Genomic DNA, 14,472 nt, shown 5'->3' on the forward strand with positions numbered 1-14,472 from the left:
TGCTCTTATAAAACATGATTTGAACAGCTGATAAACTAAGTCGACGTGGATAGCCAAATTGCGGTCTTTGCTCTCTTTGCAAGCAAGCTCCTGAGTCCGTTGTGCGCCTACTCGCCCAATGCTGCTTCACGACCCGTATTTGGACCGAGATTGCCAACTGGCTCGGCCTCCTGGATTTTCTCTACTTTGGCTTGGGCAAATGTCGCGTCGGTGAAAGGTTGGTGGACTGATACAGTGAACAATACAAGACGGCACTGGAAGGCTCTCACTTCGTTGATGATGTTGGTATCTTGGGAGATTTGAAAGGAACGCAACACGAGAGTTTCCGCGACATCGCCGCACCCACCATGTTAATTGCCGGGAGGATCAAGGAAGAGGCCCATCTTTGGGTTCTAGCGGGTGCGAAATACTTGAGTAATGTATTAACGTAATGCCGCGAGAGTAGTTGTTTTCGTTCCCGTGTTGTGGGCATAAATCTAAACCTTCTCCCTTAATCAATGCAAATTGCAAATCGTTTGCCTTGTTTCAGAAAGAAAAAAACTCGTGTACGGGATAGATACGAGCTGTTGAAAAAAATCTTGTTCCGTTGTTCGTGTCATCGACTCCTCATAGGCAAGCCGGTTTCCTGGCAAGTATTGCACTGCTACCCTCTCTCGGAGTCGAGATCAGATTCACCGGTAAACAAACCGCGTAGCTATCACCAGCCGGTTGTAAAAGGCAATCCGATCCCTCCATTGTCGCCGCCATGAAGACCTCGACCGTCGTTGGCAGGGTGCAGGCCAAGGGGCACCACTTGCTGAGAATCGACGGATACTCCCACACGAAGGCGATGGTGGCCACCGGCGACCACGTCCTGTCCTGCGGATTCCCCATCGGCGGCCGCACCTGGCGCGTCAAGTACTATCCCAACGGCTCCGCCAAGGAGCATGCCGACTGGATCTCCGTCAGCCTTCTTGTTGACCCCGACACCAAGGCAGCATCCGTGAAGGCGCGCTTCCGCTTCAGCCTTCTTGACATGGGCGGCGAACCGGTGCCGGAATACGTCACCAGCAGCAGCGCGATATGAACGTTCCCGTCGCCGAGACCTAACGAGGGCTGGGCCTTCCCCCGCTTCGTCAAGCGACTCGACTTGGAGAACTCGGTGCACCTGAAGGACGACGGCTTCACCATCCGGTGCGACGTCGATGTCATGAGCGACCTGGGCCTGCACGTGGAGGAGACGTTCCTCGATGTGCCGGAGCCCGGCCTGCACGTCCACCTCGCCCGCCTCCTTCGCACCAAGGACGGCGCCGACGTGGCGTTCAAGGTTAGCGACGAGACGTTTGGTGCACACAGCTGCATGCTCGCGGCACGGTCTCCGGTCTTCAAGGCGGAGCTCTCCGGCCACAAGGCTGACATGTGCGTCAAGATCGACGGTATGGATGCTCCGGTGTTCCAAGCTTTCCTCCACTTCATATACACGGACTCGTTGCCGGACATGGCCGGGCAAGAGGACGTGCCTGCCGTGGTACGACAGTTAAGCGCGGCGGCGGACAGATATCAAGTGGCAAGGCTAAAGTTGGTCTGCGAGGACAAGCTAAACAAAACCACGGCGATCGTGGATCAGCGACAACGGCATCACCGCCAACGGTGGTTCATGGGGACGTGCTTGGAGTTCATGATTTTGCTTCACCCTCGACGCCAACCGCCACAACACTCTCTCCCGTCAACGACGACGCCGAGCTCCACGCCCTCCGCCTCGGCCATCGTCGTCTCGGAGACGAGCGGGCACCACGTGCTCAAGATCGAAGGCTACTCGTGGACGAAGATGATGCTCCAAAGGGGCCAGCATGTCGCCTCCAGAGAGTTCCAGGTTGGAGGCCACACCTGGCGCATGAAGTACTATCCCAACGGCTGCGACCAGGGCAGCGCAGGCTACATATCCATGCAGCTCGAATGCACCATGGTCGCCACGGACGTCGACGTCGTGCATGCAAAGGTCAAGCTCATTAGGCAGAGACGCTGTTGGGATCGGCATGCCTTGTGGACATGATTGAGCCAGAAACGAGCTCCCGTTCGGATCTCTCGGCGTTCAGGTTGACTGCATGGGCGGCGCAACCGGAGGAGATCCCGTCCCTGCGGTGGCTGGCCGTGCCGGAGCCAGGCTTGAGGTCGCCGTTGATGGAGCCTACCCTTCTGCAATATAAAGTGCTGATTCACGTCGACGAGGTCTCTGACTACACCGCCGCCGATGAGCCTCTGTTGCTGAGATCGTCCTCTGGTAGCGATCAGAGCGGACTGCCTGATGATCCAAGCGCAGCGGACATGGGTGGAGGAAGAGGAGCCAGCACTGTTCGCAGAGACTGGCGTTTCGGAGTGCGGGATGAGAGGGGAAGTGGCGGTGCCAGTGGTGGTCACGTCCATGGAGGCGGCGCAGGAGCGGTGTCGGCCGCCGTGGTGCTGACCGGAGTTGGGCAGGATTAGAAGTTACCCCACATGCAGCTTACGCCTGAGGGTCCACTTTGCAGATTTGGGACAGTGCACGACCGTCTCACTATCAGAACATCGGCTTTTGACCGTTTGACTGGACAGGTGGCGATGCAGCCAATGGTGCCACCCAGGCAGGATCAGGTTTTGAATGGTGGGAGGGGGCGTGCGGAACGGAGTGGCGAGGGCGGGACGCTGAGGACTCCAATCATTGCGGCCGCCAGCCAGGAGTTGGCCGTTGTGCAGGAGGCAGAACGCCTAATGAGGTAGGAGGGGGCAAACCAGGAAAAAGAGGCGGGCCAAGCAGTGGATGGATCAGCTGACAGCGAAAGGGACGCGGCCTCGAGGCCTGTGCGGTCGATGGGCAGAGGCAAACCCCCAATTAGTGCGATTGGTGGGGCCGTGATGACTGCTCCAATGGAGCCGGTGCTAGTGGGCGGGCTAGCGGAGCAGGTGGGGTTTGTGGTGGCCCCCGCGAGCAGGACAGCATCTACCTTGGTGGACGCGCCAGCCTATCCTCTCTCTAAGGGGACGGACCAGGATTTGTTGCAGGGGGATAAGGACAAGCAAGGGGCAGTTTCGGTGGAGGAACAGGAACACGAGGCGGATGAGGCCAACGCATGTGGGCCAGTGCAACAGGAGATGGGGGAATCTGCGCCAGCGCAACCACCAATGGGCGCTGCATGCATGGCCATGCAGGATGGGACATCCCCATGCATGGGTAGCGACCACGTAAATTCTCAGTTGGCGCCAGAAAACCCGGAGCATCAAGCCCTGGTTCTGCACAATTGCATGGAGGAAACAGCGGGCATGTCAGCGCAGGAGGCCGTGGCATACAACAAGCTGAAGGGATTCTGCTCCAACATCATCAAGAAGCTGGCGCCGCCTTTGCTTAAGGAAGTGCAAGCAGCCAAGTTGAGGCTGGAAGCGACGCCTTTCACCCCGAAGCGTACAACCAGGGCAACAAAGAAATCCACTGCAAGCTGCACCAAGGACAGCCCGGCTGAGAACGTCTTACTGCATGCACTTGGGTTGGTGCCGGAAGATATGGTGGCGGACGATGGGATGGTGCATGAGCTGCAGGCCTTGTTTGATTTGCCATTATGTGAGCAACACATACGGATCATCGCGGGGCAGTTTGGCAAGGCCGTGCCGGCAAGTACTGACGTGGAGGAACGGAACAAGGTGGTGTTGTGCTCGCACTAGTGTGCCAGCACGGGTGGTTGGTGTATGTCTCCTCTTGATGGATATGCACCCGAAGGTGTTGTGCTGGAATGTGAGGGGCCTCAACAATCCAGCTAAAAGGAAGGCCGTTCGGGAGTTTGTGGATACGGTTAAGGTGAACCTAGTTTGCTTCCAGGAAACAAAAATGGATGTAATAGACCACTATGTTGTAATGCAATGCTTGGGGCCATCGTTTGATGGTTTGTGTATGTGCCAGCGGTGGATACGTGTGGAGGCATACTCTTGGCGTGGGATAGCTCGGTGCTGCTGGTAGATAACATCATGCTAAATACTAGCTTCCTCACAGGCAGGGTGCTTGCCAAGCTAGGGGACCCATGGTGGATCACTGTGGTATATGGACCATAAGGGGATGAGAGGAAAACTCAGTTCTTGCATGACATTAAGGATTGGCGGGTGGTGTGCCCGGGGCCTTGGATGCTGCTTGGCGACTTTAACATGATCATAAGGGCCACGGACAAAAACAACCCCAATGTTAACAGAAGGATGATGGGTCGTTTCCGAGACTTTGTGGATGATCATGAGCTAAAGGAGATGTACATGCATGGCAGGCGATACACGTGGTCGAACGAGAGGGATACACCCACGATGACTAAAATCGACAGGGTCTTCACAACCGTAGACTGGGAGCTGGAAAACACTGAGTACCTCCTTCAGGCGCTTTCTACAGGTGTCTCGGATCACGCGCCATTACTACTCACTACTAGCGCCAGTTTTTGCACCAAGCGGTGATTTCGGTTCGAGATGTTTTGGACCAAGCTTGAAGGGTTTGAGGATGCGGTTAAGGAAGCTTGGAAGTGCAATGATGATATTGTCGACCCGTACAAGAGACTAGATGCCCTGCTTAGAAACACCGCGAGTCACCTACAAGCTTGGGGCCAAAAAAGGGTGGGCAACATCAAAATGCTGATGAGGGTGGCAAGCTGGGTGATACATAGGCTGGATATTGCTCAAGAGGGAAGGATGTTGGAGAGTAGGGAGTTGTGGTTGCGTCGTAGCTTGAAACAGACCCTACTTGGCTTAGCCGCATTGGAGCGAACCATTGATCGTCAAAGTACAGAATGAAGTGGCTGAGGGAGGGAGATGCCAACACCAAACTATTCCAGGCTTTTGCTAATGGGCGCCGAGCAAAGAACTTCATTACACACATCAAAAGAGAGGGAGTCATTATCTCAGATCAGGAGCAAAAGGAAGAGGCCTTCTTACAGGCTTATGAGCGGCTTCTAGGGCAGGAGAAGGCTAGGGAGCATGCTTTGGATTTGCAATTCCTGGGGATGCAGAGCCATGATCTTAGGGAGTTGGAGGAAATAATTACTGAGGAGGAAGTTTGGGCAGTCATCAAAGAGCTTCCCCCTGACTGTGCTCCAGGACCGGACGGGTACGTTGCTGCATTCTACCAAAGAGCCTGGCCAATCATCAAGAATGATGTAATGGCGGTAATGGTGAAGCTCTATGTGGGAGATGGTAGAGGATTTGGGAAGCTAAACAAAGCACATATTATTATCATTCCCAAGAAGCCGGATGCTGAGGAGATTGGGGACTTTCGGCCTATAAGCTTGACTCATAGCGCGCCCAAACTGTTTGCCAAAGTTCTTGCCAACCGGCTCAGAAAACAGATGCACTTGATCGTCGAGGCCAACCAATCAGCTTTCATCAAGGGCAGGCACTTTCACGATAACTTCCTCCTCGTATGACAAGTTGCAAGGAAGATCCATGCAAGGAAGAGGGTCGGTGTGTTCCTGAAACTTGATATCTCGCGGGCTTTTGACTCCTTGTCATGGCCATTCCTCTTTGAGATCATGACTGCTAAAGGTTTTGGCTCACGCTGGAAGACTTGGGTGGCAATCTTACTGCAATCCACAACAACCAAGGTGATAGTCAACGGGGTGGCCGGGAAGAGTTTTGGTCACGCGTGTGGGCTGCGTCAGGGAGACCCTATCTCCCCGCTACTCTTCATCATCGCTATGGATGCTCTCACGAAGCTTATACAGAGAGCTATGGAGGTGGGTGTGCTTACCTCCTCCAATGGCATCACGGCCATGCAAAGAATCTCCATATACGCTGATGACGTGGCACTGTTCATTAAACCCACTGCCATGGACATGTGCTTTGTAAAGGAGGCCTTGGATGCGTTTGGGAAAGCATCAGGGCTTCGAGTGAACTACCGGAAATCTTTAGCCATCGTGATCAGGGGCGACTTGGAGGACAGACAGAGGGTGGCCACGTTACTGCAGTGCAATCTTGCAGAGTTCCCGTGTAGGTACCTGGGCCTACAGCTGGCGGTTAAGAGCTTGACACGTGCAGACTGGCAGCCAATGTTGGACAAAGTGAGGTACTTTGTGCCAGCATGGCAAAGAGGGCTGATCCAACGGCCTGGCCGACTCATCCTGGTGCAATCCATTATCTCTGCCAGGCATGTACATCATCTGATGATTGCGGAGGCCCCGGCCTGGGTGCTTGAGGAGATAAATAAGTGGACGGGGTCGTTTTTTGGGGCTGACAAGGATAAGGTAAATGGAGGGCAATGCCTTGTCGCGTGGGACAAGATTTGTCGGCCCAAGGATTATGGTGGGCTTGGGATAAAAAACTTGCAACATCAATCTCTAGCGCTTAGGGTCAGATGGGAATGGCTAAAGCATACGGAGCCAAACAGGCCTTGGCAAGGATTGCCGATGATCAAGGACACGATGGCAAGGGAAGTGTTCGTCAGCTTGGTTCACATCTCTGTTGGCATGGGTGACAAGGTGTTGTTTTGGCGTGACCGGTGGATTCACGGATTTGCGGTGGCCGATATTGCACCGTTACTACTCGCAACGGTCCACAAGAGGGTGATCAACAATAGAACGGTGCAACATGCGCTTCTCAATGACAGTTGGAGGGAGGATTGTCAACCTGAGATCTCCTTCATGGCGCTACTGCAATGCATGCACTTAAGTCATGGGGTGGCAACTGTACCCAGGAATGAGGCCGAGCAGGATACATTCACCTGGACGTGCTCTAGCTCTGGACAATACTCTGCCAAATCTGTCTATCGGAGCCTATGCAATGGGTGGCCTAAGTCGCCACTGGCGAAGTGTGTCTGGAGGAGTTGGGCACCTCTGAAATGCAAGCTTTTTGTCTGGCTGGCGATGCAGTACAGGATCTGGACGTCGGACAGGAGGGCTAGGCATGGCCTACAGGATGCGAGTGCAGCTTGCTACACTTGCCTGCAGGACGAGGACAACGTGGATCACATCCTTTTGCAATGCCCGTACGCCCGGGAGGTGTGGTACAACACATGGGACACTCTACAGATCAACACGCCACCCTCGACATCAACTGAGACTACCTTGGAGTGGTGGCTTCGAGCAAGGAAGAGTTTTCAAGGGCCGGACAGGAGAGGCTTTGACACAACGGTCACTGCGGTCCTCTGGGCTTTGTGGAAGCAAAGGAATGCGAGAGTGTTCAATAGGGTGGAGCAACAAAAAAAACCAAATCGAGCTAGTCACCTCTACGCTAATTGAGATAGCCGAGTGGAGGCAAGCGGCAGGCGGTGTCGGTGGGTTACAACGCTTTGTGAGAAGTTAGCCTAGGTTTAGTTGGTTGGTGTTGGTGCTGGTGTTGGGTTGCTCGTGTGGGTCGTCTGTTCGCATTTGAACCACACGTCTTGTAATTATACTTTCTTTCTTCTTCTATAAAAATATGGTACGCCTTTGACGTATTCTCGAAAAAAAAAGCTCAGCCTGCCCGGTCACGCCACGGAGTATTTTCCGTTGTGTGCTTTCACCAAAGACGAGTGCGCTTTCACCAAGCACGACAGCTCCATCAACTTTGACAGATTCGTCAAGAGGTCCGAGCTGGAGAGCTCAAGCTATCTCAGGGACGACTGCATCAGCGTCCGGTGCGACCTCGCCGTCTTCGTGAACGAGGTGCGCGTGGAGCCGGCCGTGGTGGTGCCGCCGCCCGCCCTGCCCCGGCACCTTTCCCAGATGCTTTCCTATCAGGAGTGGAGCGACGTGTCATTCAAGGTTGGCCGTGAGACATTCGCGGCGCACCGCTGCATCCTCGCTGCTCGGTCACCGGTCTTCAAGGCAGAGCTCGTCGTCCCCATGAAGGAGAACAAGATGAGGTGCGTGCACATCGAGGACATGGACGTGGCCGTGTTCCGGGCATTGCTCCACTTCATCTACACCGACGAGCTGCCCGCCACGACCAGGAAAGAAGAGACGGCCATGGCCCAGCACCTGCTCGTCGCGGCGGACAGATACGACATGGAGAGGCTGAAGCTTGTCTGCCAGGACAGCTGTGCAGGCACCTCGACGCGGCCACCGCGGCGACAACCCTGGCATTGGCCGAGCAGCACCAATACCCACGGCTCAAGGAGGCCGTCTTCGTGTTCCTCTGCAGCTCGCCTGCCAACTTGAGAGCGGTCTTGGCGAGCGACGGTTACGAGCATCTGACTATGAGTTGCCCCTCCATTACCAAGGAGCTTGTCGCCAGGCTCGCAGCAACCCTCTAGACCTATACGAGAGATCAAGTAGACGTCGTGTTACTTTGAGGGTGTGTCGCACGACCGGTGAATCTTTATAGGGTCCAGTCATAGAATTCGTGATAGAATTGGGAAGGTGCTGATACAAGCAAGGTCCAATACTAGTGGTCACATCTAGATATGTTCTATTTATTGCACATTTAAGTGACTCAATTAAATTAGAAAAAAAATGCGTATAGGAATCTTAGCATAAAATCAATGACATAAGATTTAGATGTGCAATACTTAGAGTACATATAGACATGTTTTAGCAAAACTATTTCTTTTATATAAACTGATTTGTTTGGCCTCAATATTTGGCATCAACCAATGCAGAGTTCAGGTTTAGCCTCATTCCCGTAAGGAAAACAAAAGAACCAAGTAGTCAGCGAACGTTCACTGTGGGACATGGCAATTGCGAACATTTCATATGGCAACATTTTCACAGAACATACAGTAAACATCTGGCAAACAGAGAATTTTGTGCAAAGAATTATTGTGTTTGCTTCAAAAAGTTTTCATGTTCTCGACATGTAAATTGCAGTCAAAAACGTTCGTTTTGCGATGCACCCTCAGCAAACGTTCATTTGAATAACGTTACCCTAGGCAAAGGCAATGCCAATGCAACCCCTACGTGGAGGGCCATGAGGGGATCATCCACGCAATAATGGCAATTGCATTTTGACAAAAACCGTGAGGGCCCAAGTTACAAGGGGCATATTTGGCTAGCCGCCTATCAAAAAACCGAGTTTGGAAATCGTTCAGGAGCAAAGCTGCTCGAGTTAAAAAACCGAGTTTTAGGGTGTTCGACCCAACTTCAACCACGGAGCAGAAGAAGCTGTCTGCTGGAGGATTGCCAAACAGGCCCAAAGTGACACAACCCTAGGTTAGATCTGCTCATGATTTACTGAAACTTCTTGCATCGGTATCTGTATTTTGTATATACATGCAGGAGAAGTGCATGGATGAACCCGGGTACATATGAACCCACTTTAAAAAACACATTTCTAAATTCTAAAAAAATCTGGAAAAAAATTGCACGGGTACGTCTCCATGTTCTATGTGCGTGCATAAAGTTTCATGAAAAAATAACTTTTTTGTGACCTGTGCAAAAAAGACAAAAAATTATGTCGTGAAACACTATTTAAAAGCACTGAAATTTGTCTTTTTTTGCGGAGGCAAAACAAAGACATTTTTTGATAAAACTTTGTGCCGCGTACACACATTTGCGAACATGTATGCGTGATATTTTCTTTTGATTTTTTTGACATTTTAAAACGTGCTTAAAATGCATTTCATGAAAAGTGGGTGCATATGCCCATGGGTTCAGATGGTGCCCTCTCATACATGCAGGAGTCTTTTTAGGGTAATATATGCAGGAATTGATCGTGGGTTTGCTCGAAACCGATACTCCAGCGAACTCATCGATGCATACAGTTCATTACAAACCTAGGGAAAGTTTATGCCAAAGGAAGAGCCACAAACCTGCAGTCTGCTCCTGCCGGTGTGGCGAGACATCACTCCATCAAGCTTTGATTTGAAACTCGCATCTCAGGTACGCCAATTAGCAGGAATGTGAAGATTAAGAACAAATAACTGATATTCTCTTCCATAGAAAGTAAAATTCCTGCTATGAAAGAGGAGCCAACAGTGGATGCTTGATTCATAGAAACAGGACCAGCAGAGTAGTAGTCACGCTGCATAATCAAGCGAATGTGGGAGACCATTCAACCCACAAAATTTCCACACACCAAGATTTCAGTTTAACTCGAGCTGTGAAATTCAGTTTCGAATTTGGGTTGCCTTGGACGCCCAACCAACCAAGGGTGGCAGATTTCCTTTTTTTTTTCTTTCTGATGTCTGGTGGATACTTAATTTAAGATTGAACTGAGGTTTTCCCAGCAGTTTGATGAATGGTTCAGCACCATGTTCTTCAAGTTCATAAGATGCACAAGCACATTTTTATGCTCTTTGTAGTATTATGTCTTTCAACTTTCGTACTATTGCAAAATTTGTGAATAATCTGTATCCTTTTCCTACCAAAACTAATTCCATAGTCCCTATGTACAGTTGTCACGTGTGATAGGAAGTAAGTGAACCTCGTAGAGCTTAAGTGAAAGCGACAATTTTGCTATTTAAGCACAAATATCTTGCAGTACGGCAGGTGAAATAATTTGGCAATGAACAGAAAAGTACATGTACAAATCAAGTGACTTCGCAGAATGAGGAATCAAGGATGACAATTTATAATGACTTGGAAGAACACCCAAACCAATCTTTGGAATCAACGTTAACGGCAGGGCATGAGAGCCCACTTCTGATCATAAACTGAAAAGAATGTCACACCTATGTTCTGCAAAATTGCTTCAAGAAAAAACTACTCCCTCCGTAAAGAAATATAAGAGTGTTTAGATCACTACTTCAGTTATCTAAACGCTCTTATATTTCTTTACAGAGGGAGTAGATCATATTACCTTCTGTTGTAACCTTCGCCTTTGATACGGCAACCTTCGCCTTTGATATCACAACCTTCGCCTTTGATATCCTTCCTTTGGTGTTTTCTCTAATAGTCCTGTAACTGAATGAGCAGTTATCTTAAGAACTTGAATGAGCAGTTAAACGAGGTGAACATTCAGCCAGTTTAATCGAACAGTAAGCCAACACAGATATGTAGAATTTCTTTCAGATAGAATGATGCAAGGAATGAAAGCATAAATCGATGAGACCTCATAATGCACACGGAATCCTAACTGTGAAGCAACCAGGACTGTCTTGATCATGCCATCTTTGCTTGAGTCAACTCGGCTAAATCAAGGTGGCTCTGGACTTCTCGGTAGGTGATTTGCATAAACTTCAGTGCCCCTCTTGGTAAGATATACTCCCTCTGTAAACTTTTATAAGACCTTTTAGGTCACTACTTACATAGGGAGTACTATGGAACATGGAAGCAAGGGCGAAAGCCAAACCATCTTGCTCAGAATTATTCGCAATGTATATAGACGCATGCAAGCATTTTTTTTTGGCATTTCTATTTACAGCACAGGCAAGGAACATGTCTCTCCAATTCAATGTAGACAAAATTCAATTGGGTCCACAATCTAAATCTACGAGACATTGTTCCTAGACAAAGTAGAACTACTCCTATCCACACATCAAACTCAATACAGTTAACTTTCAGCAGCAGCACCTCATGCAGAATTTAAAGATTAACAGGACGTGAAGTGAATCTTCTAGAGTTTTGAATGTGTACAAAATGTGTGGGCAATCTATTTTTCTTCTTTTCTACCAAAATTGAGTTCACAGTCCCTGTGTACAGTTTCACATGTGTAACAGGAAGTGAATTGAATCTCCTAGAGTTTTGAACACAGAACTAAGTAAATCAGTATAGTTTACAAAGCTCAAGTCTCGTATTATAGCTGTCTTGATCATGCCATAAATATGGCTTCACAATAAACACGAGAGAATCTGACAAAAGGCTATATTAGGGCAACATGGCTTGGATAAAAGTTCTCAGAACATTGGATAAACAGAAATGTTGTTAGAACCCTCTGAGAGCTCTTTGAAATCAATGACAGTCAGTGAAGAGTGCAAGAGACACTTTTGATCATACACTGAAAAAATTCGCACCTATATTCTGCAGAATAACTCCAAGTTGGTTCATAGTATCTTTAGTAATCCAGTCAAATATCGAATTTCATCCTTCCTTGGCTTTGGTGTCCTGTCTTTGTTGTTCCCTCTAGGTCAGTCCTGTAACTGAACGAGTAAAGTCATCTCAAGATATTGAATGAGCGGTCAAACCAAGTGAATGATATTTGGACAGTTTGAGCGAACAAGTAGCCAAGAATGCTGAATTCCCTCAAAAAAGAATATAATGCATTTTGAAGTGTGAGTGGGGAAAAAGGATGAAGGATAGAAGAAATCAAAATGAAACAGCAAGCCCTAACTGGGAAGCAGACAGGACTATCTTTTTTTAGAAGTAGCAGACAGGACTATCTTGATCTTGCCTTCTTTGCTTCAGTCAAACTCCCAGCAAAACCAAGGTGACAACAACCTTCTCGGTAAGCACACACATCAAGTTCAGTCCCTCCTCAGTGTCATACCAAATACGAATATAGGAAATATGTAAGAACATAGAAAGGGAAAGAAGAATAACAACCAAAGCATCTTCCCAATAAACATTTGCAAAGTAAAAACACAAACAAGCATTTTTTTTTCTTGAACTTCTGTATCAAGCATAGGAACGAAACATGCATCTCCATTTCAATGTACACAAAATTCAGTTGGATTCAGACTCCAAAATCTACGAGTCATTCTTCCTACAGAGTAGAAACAGAACCTATCCACACAATCATAACACATTTTTAACTCTTAAACTTAGCAACCAGTAACTCATGCAGAGTATTTCTTCAGAGCTCTATCCAGCCTGACATCAAAGGGAGTCGAGTACGGCTTCAGTTTTCTATCCTGCAACAGATAATAAAAGATAAGTACATCATTCCAGAATATCGATAACTATATTACCTCATTGACTTGCATGTTTACTGTACCTCTCTGTATTTGCTTGTTGTGTTGGGGATTCCGTTAGATCCTGAATCAAGTCTAGAAGAACCATTCGCACCACCCTTGTTGTCGGAAGAAGACTGGGCACTGGCAACTCTAGAAGAACCATCCGCACCACCCTGTTCCTCCTCACTCTTGTTGTCGGAAGAAGACTGGGCACTGGCCCTCCCCTTTGGCAATTCAGACTCCACTGCTTTTTTGGTTCCTTTGACTTCTCTATCCTCACCCCCATTCACCGCGGTCGCAACTGGCAGATTCCCTGCCAGCTCTCTTGGCACAGGCAATTCATTTTCCTTTTCTACCACCATGTTGTCTTCCTCAGGAACGTTATTCCTTGCCCTAGTCCTTCCAACCCTTCCTCGGCCCCTTCCAGACCTCATCACTGCCACCACATCCTTTTTCCCGGCAACACGGCGCTTCACCACAGCAGCCCTCTTCCGCTCCCCACGGTGCGTCACCATGGTGACATCCTCATCATTCTCTAGTTCAGGGTGCTCCATGGCTTTCTGCCCCCCGTGGTGAGACGCTTCTGTAGCCTCCTCCATCTCTTCAGTGGGCTTGGCTGCAGCCGCATAAGAGATATTGTTAGCAGCAAGCTTAGCAACGGCCCTCCTCTTTGGTAATTTCTCCTCCAACGGCTTTGCAGTTCTTTTGACCTCTCCATCCACAGCTGCTGCATTATCCCCCTTCTTCACCGTCGTCGAAGTCGGTGGCTTCCCTGTGCGTGCTCTTGACGCACTCAACTTATTTCCCCCCTGCTCCTCCTCCACCACCTCCTCCTCAAGAACTGTGTTCATTGTACTGGCCCTTGTAGGCCTTCCCCGGCCCCTTGCAGACTTCCTCTTTGGAGGCAGTGATACAGGAGCAACTGGCGCCGCATTCTTCTTCGTTGCGCCATGGTGCATCACCACTGGGGCTTTGTCCTCCTTCTCTTCCTTCTCTGGTTCATGAGGTTCCATGTTCTTCTTCCGCCTCCCGCGACGTGTCACCACCATGGCCTCCTCCTCCTCGTCCTTCTCTGGTTCATGAGGTTCAACGTCCTTCTTCTGCCTCCCTCGGAGCGTTGCATCCACAGCCTCCTCCATCTCTTCAATGGGCGCTGCAGCCGCATTAGCACCATTATCGAAAGCGGCAAGCCGAGCACTGGCCCTCCCCTTCGGCACTTTCTCCTCCAATGACACTGCAGCCCCTTCTATGTCTCCATCCCCAGATGCCACCTTATCCCTCTTCTGAGCCTTAACACCCTTCAATGTCGCCGAAACGAGCAAGTCCTCAGGACGAGCTCTTGATACAGCCAACTCATTTCCTCCCTTCTCTTCCACATCCTCAAGAACCATGTCGCTTGCACTAGCCTTTTTGCCACGGCCCCTTATGGACCTCATCTTCGGAGGCAATTGCGGAGGGGCGTCCGTCACCACATTCTTCTTCCTCCCTCTACGGTTTGTCACCACCGGGGCCTCCTCCTCCTCTTCCTTCTCCGGTTTAGGGGGCTCCACAACATTCTTCTGCCTTCCAAAGCGCGTCACCACTGTGGCCTCCTCCTCCTTTTCCTTCTCTGGTTCAGGGGGCTGCACAGCATTCTTCTGCCTGCCACGGCGCATCACCACTGTGGCCTCCTCCTCCTTTTCCTTCTCTGGTTCAGGGGGCTGCACAACATTCTTCTGCCTGCCATGGCGTGTCACCACTGTGGCCTCCTC

The 14,472-nt window shown here is 49.9% G+C and overlaps 1 protein-coding gene and 1 pseudogene across 1 annotated transcript in view; one reads left to right on the top strand and one right to left on the bottom strand.

Annotated features, from left to right (window-relative positions):
- The first annotated feature begins 579 nt into the window (after nt 1-579).
- On the top strand, nt 580-12,341 carry LOC119272153 (annotated as a pseudogene).
- A 61-nt stretch (nt 12,342-12,402) lies between these two features.
- Nucleotides 12,403-14,472, bottom strand: part of LOC119267855 (ABC transporter F family member 4-like) — a 3,526-nt gene continuing 1,456 nt past the window's right edge. Inside the window, exons 2-3 of the mRNA XM_037549291.1 lie at nt 12,763-14,444; nt 12,403-12,679 (exon numbers count right to left, since the gene is read on the bottom strand). Of these exons, the coding sequence (XP_037405188.1) occupies nt 12,605-12,679; nt 12,763-14,444 (1,757 nt within the window). The 3' untranslated portion in view covers nt 12,403-12,604. The remainder of the gene's footprint in view (nt 12,680-12,762; nt 14,445-14,472) is intronic.

The sequence above is a fragment of the Triticum dicoccoides genome, chromosome 3A (genome assembly GCF_002162155.2).
Source record: "Triticum dicoccoides isolate Atlit2015 ecotype Zavitan chromosome 3A, WEW_v2.0, whole genome shotgun sequence".
Taxonomy (NCBI): Eukaryota; Viridiplantae; Streptophyta; class Magnoliopsida; order Poales; family Poaceae; genus Triticum; species Triticum dicoccoides.